The sequence below is a fragment of the Bombina bombina genome, chromosome 2 (assembly GCF_027579735.1).
Source record: "Bombina bombina isolate aBomBom1 chromosome 2, aBomBom1.pri, whole genome shotgun sequence".
NCBI lineage: Eukaryota > Metazoa > Chordata > Amphibia > Anura > Bombinatoridae > Bombina > Bombina bombina.
Window position 1 is genome coordinate 781,554,477 of NC_069500.1, and position 6,138 is coordinate 781,560,614.

Consider the following 6,138-nt stretch of genomic DNA (forward strand, 5'->3'; position numbering starts at 1 on the left):
ACAATGTTCCTTTAAGACACAGTCTATAAAGATTCCTCAGTTATGATCATATATGCTTGGATTTTATCCCAAACACACTATATGTGTGTGTGTGTGTATGTGTGTGTGTGTGTGTGTGTGTGTGTGTGTGTGTGTATGTGTGTGTGTGTGTGTGTGTGTGTATGTGTGTGTGTACATATATACACATAAATATGGAATATAATAGTCTGTATTGTTATGCTACAAAGTAATATATTCTATTAGATAGATAATGTAAACATACCGTATATTTATTTGTAGGTTCCGAACAGGAGGAGTATGAAGCTGCACCAACACCACAGCAGGATGTTCCTACATTCACTGAGGAGGATGAGGATATCTATGGTGACACTACCTCCTATATCAGCCTCTTAGAAGATGATATGCAGCAGCCTAGGGCATATGAGGTGGAGGATGTATCATGCCCTTCTCCATCTACTTCGGAGACAACATTTCATGTTTTGGGTTCTGAACCCCAGCAGACTCATCCTCCTCAACAATGGCAGTTCATGCATACTTCGCAGCAACAAATGGCACAGCCCCCACAGCTGCACCCACCGCAGCAGATGATGCACCCCCCACAACATCCTCCTCAGCAGCAGATGATGCACCCCCCACAACATCCTCCTCAGCAGCAGATGATGCACCCACCACAACATCCTCCTCAGCAACAGATGATGCACCCACCACGACATCATTATCCTCAGCAGCAGATGATGCACCCACCACAGCAGCATACAGATCTGCATCATCTGTACTATATGCCTCCCACTCCTATGGCACAACAGGAATCCACACCACCACCCACTGCACCCACCAATGTATTGCCAACAGTGCCATCACAGACAACCTCACAGTCACCAATACGGAGAGACAGCCCTGGAACCAGCCAATTATTAGTTCCTGAGACACCAAATGTACAACAGGGTCCGGCACAGTCCCAGCAGGATGATCTACTGAGGCTCATACATAGAGAGCTTAGGCTGTCCAGGCTCCAGCAGCAGGATTTGAGAAGGATACAGAGCCAAATGGACATCCATAATGCCTCACTCGTCCGCCTGGCAGAGGCAGTGGAGAGGCTCGCGGATAGGCCCCAAACTCCATCCTCCCTTGCATCCTCTGTCATCTCCCTGCAGGACCCTGAATCCCGGTTATTAGCCTCACATTCAGCTGGTGGGCGTCGCACAAGACGCCACACTGCCCCCCTAAGTACCTCTCCTCCAAAGTCAAAATCCCGCCGCAAGAATTAATTAATATTCTTTTTTTTCCACCCAAGATATATCATATCTAATTTTTGCACTAAAGCACTTGTTTAAGTGCGATTTTCATCTCATAAATATGCATCCATTTTTCTAATCCAAATTTGAACATATATCTTAATATTATTCTAATAGCTGTTTATCTGCTAAAAATGAACAGCTTTATTCATTTTTATTTCACATGATGTCAATTAATATGCAGGTGTACATTGTTGATAAATTAATGTGTCCTTTTATTGAGGATATCATATTATGCCGTTTAAGAATACTTGGGGATACGTGTCTGAAATTTATACAGTATATGCTATCTAACATTAGTCAACGTGACATGTGTAAATGTTATGATTTATATTCCACAAGCATATGTTGTTTGCTCCTTCAGATGAAGCTAATAAGGGTTATACAGTTATAGAAGAGTTGGAAAGTAAATACTCCTTCCTGTTGATATGGCCAAATACCTTGCATTCATTCTTATAGTCCTATGTGGAATGTAATATCTGAAATATATACCTATCATGACTAATACCTATCATGACTAATGCACTCCTTTTTGTCAAGATTATTATTCAATATTTAGAATAATTAGATAAATGTATCTTTATGATATTTAAGCACTGGTGTATACACAACATATATGTGATTGCCATGATATAGAGGTGATTAATACATTTTAATTGACATCATATGAACAGACACAGACTCTCCCTGGGACCAATGCACAATGCACTTTTAAATTGTTTCAATAACTCCATGTTAAAGACAATACTTCATATCTCTTGAAGTATGTAATATTAAGCACTTATGTATTTTGGTTAATAGTCTAAATATTGCAAATGTATTATCTGCTTTAGCAGACATGACATTACATATATTTTATAAATATTAGTACTATGACACATTATAACTTTAATGTGTCATCGTTTTGTATTGAATAAATATGATTTTCACATTGAAAATTACATTTGAATGAGGGTAAATCTGTAATAATAAAACTCATCTTCATGATAAAAAAATTATTTCCTTTGACTTATTTTTCTATATTATTTTCTATGAGGTAACCATGCCATTCAAGTGTGCAATCTCAGGGGATTGTATGTATTGATAATGTATCTTTATTTTAAGGATTATATTATATCTGGATTTGTCTCTTTGAAATGAGCATCTGATATATTTCTTAAAGGGATAGCCTATTCAAAATAAAACTCATGAATTAGAGCATGCAGTATTTATATACTTAAATATGTAATCCTATAATCTATTTAACTTCATTATCATCTGTAATTTACTAAAACAGGAATGTTAGCTTAGGAATCTACCCATTTTGAATCTGCACATGGGGAGCGCTTGATGATTGTTGTCTAAATGTAGGCAACAATCAGCAAGTGCACCACAGGTGATGAACATTAAATAGAATGGCTCCTAAACTTAAATACATGATTGAAATAAGAAACATAAAAGAATTAAATTGATTATGAGTACATATGTAAGTTGATTGGAATTGAATGATTTATCTGGTTCATTAATGTTTTATTGTGAACACACTCTTCCTTTTTTTTTTAAAGTGACATAAATTCCATTATTTTGCTAAAACATATATATTTAAAAGCAAATCTAATATATTTATATTCTTTATATTTCTTAATATTCTTAGTATCCTTTGATTATAGTTTTATTTAGGTAAGATCAGGAGCAGCATAGAACCTATGTTGGAGCTGTTTATTGTTGCCAACATACAGTATATATCCTGTCTGTCATTGGTTCACCCATGTACTCATTTTTATTAACCAGGAGTGCATAGCTGCTCTTTAAATAATTATACCAAGAGAACAAAGTAATATTTGGAATATAATTAAAATGATATTTTAGATAATTATGTTATACATAAATCATAAGATGAATGCATTGATTAGTACATAGCTGGAAATAAAGAAACATTCACCATGACTATATTTGAGTAAAGTATACATTTATTTAGGGAAAATGTGGTAAATATAGGGATGAGGAGAGAGGGAGGGGAGTGGTATTCCATTTCTGAGAATCTTCAATCTGTAAAACATTAAAAGAAACAAATGTGTATTATTAAAAAACATAATCATAAATAACTAAAAGGTCTCATTACAATACTATAAAAATACCTGAAAAGAATTCTTGAATAGTTGCAGATCTCTCCAAATGGGCATTGAGGGGTTGGGGATGATTAATTACATCAGGCTCAAAGATTTCACCTGGGGGCTGTGGTGTTGGAAGTAAGTCGTTCAACATCCCATGCTCCTGTTCCATGTTGTGTAGACAGCAACATGCCACTATGATTTTAATAGCTTTTTCCGGACTGAATTGGAGATCCCCCCCTGATCTGTCCAGGCAGCGAAAGCGCATTTTTAGAACACCAAACAGTCGTTCTATTATAGCACGTGTTCGGATATGTGCTTCATTATATCTGTATTAAAAGAACAAGAAATATGATTATAATATATAATGTGAAGACAAATCAAATACTAATGAGCTAACTACATTCCTGGTTTGATCTTATAAATCTTTAAACCATTTTATATATATATAAATATATTTATATTCAAGCAGAGAGATTTATAAATGCTTCACTGATAATAGATGATTTGTATTTTGACTGTCCCTTTAAAGGCACTCAGTACAACATTGTTATGTCTGTGATAGTGATATATACACACACACACGAGATAATCAAGCAACAAATGTATGTGCACAAACACAGATATATAGCTTAATAAAGGGGCAGGAGCCCCGAAACGTTGCTCAATAAAGGTGCTGTTGCTCCACATAGAGTGCTACCTGTGTGTTCTATTTCATTACATTTACTGGGACTTTGGAAAAGGAGGTCCTCCAGGTTTGCACCTACATTCACCCAAGAGTGATTTAAAGGGACATTCCTATGAAGTGTGTACTGGTCCTACTTTTCTACAGATTATAGTGAGCATTTTGCAAGGCACAATCAATATTTCTGACACACATGAGCAGAAAATAAATATATATTTTACCTTAATTCAGCAGGCCCAACAACCTGGTTCTCTTTCAATGGTGTCCAAATCCATTTTTTAAGAGGATATGCAGAATCTGCTAAAATATGAATGCATAGATATACAGTATATATATATATATATATATAGATATAGATAGATAGATAAACACACATCTTTCCATAAAGCAATGTATGACATAAAATAATGTTATGCATATGTCTTACTATGACATAGTTAATATATATCTTTTAAATGATTAACAATTTATTTATTTAATCAATTTCACCCCCTTAGACACATACATAAAGGATTATAAAGCAATGAAACAATAAAATGTCAAAATATTGAACACATGAAGGCATCATAATATATACATAAACACTTACCGAGGAGATGTCCTTCAGGCATTTGATTTGTCTCAAACAATCTCCACACACCAGAATTCCTGAGGATGTAGGCATCATGGCTACTTCCTGGGAACCCTGCCACGACATTTAATATGCGCATGTTTGCATCACATATAATCTGCACATTTAAGGAGTGGAAGTGTTTCCTATTTCTAAATATTATCTCCCTGCGCACAGGGGGTCTTAGGGCAATATGAGTGCAGTCAATGGCCCCAAGGACATTGGGTATGCCACCTAAAAGAAAAAAGTCCCTCTTAACATCACGCCAACCTCTGGGTGATGTGGGGAAAAAAAAATTTTTTCTGCAATTATCATAAAGTCCATCAATAACTTTTGAAAGATGCTTAGAAAGAGTGGACTTATGCACCCCAGTTACAATGCCCCCTGTCACCTGAAAGGATCCAGAAGCCAAAAAATGAAGTGCCCCTAGTAGTTTGGTCATTCCAGGGACAGCCCTGCTTGAATAGCCCTGGCTTTCCAGCCTATCTTGCAACAGGGCATATAACTGATATATTTTCTCCCTGTTGAGCCTGAAACTTTCAAACACCTGCTGCTCATTCAGGGTTTCTATATCCAGCCTCACTCTGGGGATGTCAGGCCTACGCTGTCTAACTTCAGCATTGTCAGCTTCTCTCTCACCCTGCATTTTGAAATATCTGTTCTGAGGTTAGGCTAGGTGTGGTCTTTTTTTTATAGGTGTGTGTTGCTTGTTAACATATGTGAAACTGGTGATTGCAATGAATAACATGGGGGGGAGGGCTTATCTTCATCTCATCTAATCCTTAATTTAATGAACAGTTTGAAAGTATATACTTACTCATGACTTTTATTTTTGATATGAACTATAATTTCAACATATATGTAGTTACATATCGGAAATTCAAAGACACTGAATGTAATTATTATATTTTTCAATTTAAATATATCAGCCTTTATCATAACAGTTAAAAGTAATTATTAAAATTATATGATTTATATAGGTCAAATATATATATACAATTATCATACATATATACATGTAGGAGAAGATTATTATTAGATAAAATTATATTTCTATATGTATTGAGATTATATATAGCATCCCTGGGCAAAGGTTTCATTTTGAATTGGTAGATATTTTATTTATTTATAAAATATTTTACCAGGAAGGATACATTGAGATTTCTCTCTTTTTCAAGTACGTCCTGGGTACACAAAACATTGCATTGACACAATAGGTACAATAAAATAAAAAACAATAATAATACACGATATATGCACAAAAATTTAACATAGAACCGGTAGGAAATATATAATCAACAATGACAGGTGCATTCTGTTTTGAGATATGTAGAGAGGGATCTCTTAAAGGATATTAGGCATGGGGAAGGTTTAAAAGTGTGCGGGAGGTCGTTCCATAATTTTGGTGCTTGCATATATTTTTATATGCACATACATATTGAAATTTCTATGACAACA

General features: G+C 35.2%; 1 protein-coding gene across 1 annotated transcript; it reads right to left on the reverse strand.

Moving 5' to 3' along the window:
- Nucleotides 1-3,226: 3,226 nt before the first annotated feature.
- On the reverse strand, nt 3,227-5,155 carry LOC128648016 (putative nuclease HARBI1). Its single transcript, XM_053700704.1, has 4 exons — nt 4,660-5,155; nt 4,292-4,370; nt 3,413-3,714; nt 3,227-3,323 (listed from the first exon to the last, which is right to left on the reverse strand). Exons 1-4 carry the CDS (start codon nt 5,120-5,122, stop codon nt 3,319-3,321), a joined length of 849 nt encoding a protein of 282 aa, XP_053556679.1. The 5' UTR covers nt 5,123-5,155; the 3' UTR covers nt 3,227-3,318.
- Between the last annotated feature and the right edge of the window lie 983 nt (nt 5,156-6,138).

Bases quoted from the DNA above. Each gene is read 5' to 3' on its own strand.
- LOC128648016 (XM_053700704.1), bottom strand. From the start codon at position 5,122: ATGACCAAACTACTAGGGGCACTTCATTTTTTGGCTTCTGGATCCTTT. The intron at 4,371-4,659 runs GTAAGTGTTTAT...TTCATATTTTAG, and splicing joins GCCTGAAGGACATCTCCTCG to CAGATTCTGCATATCCTCTT. The intron at 3,715-4,291 runs GTAAAATATATA...CTTTTAATACAG, and splicing joins GTTGGGCCTGCTGAATTAAG to ATATAATGAAGCACATATCC.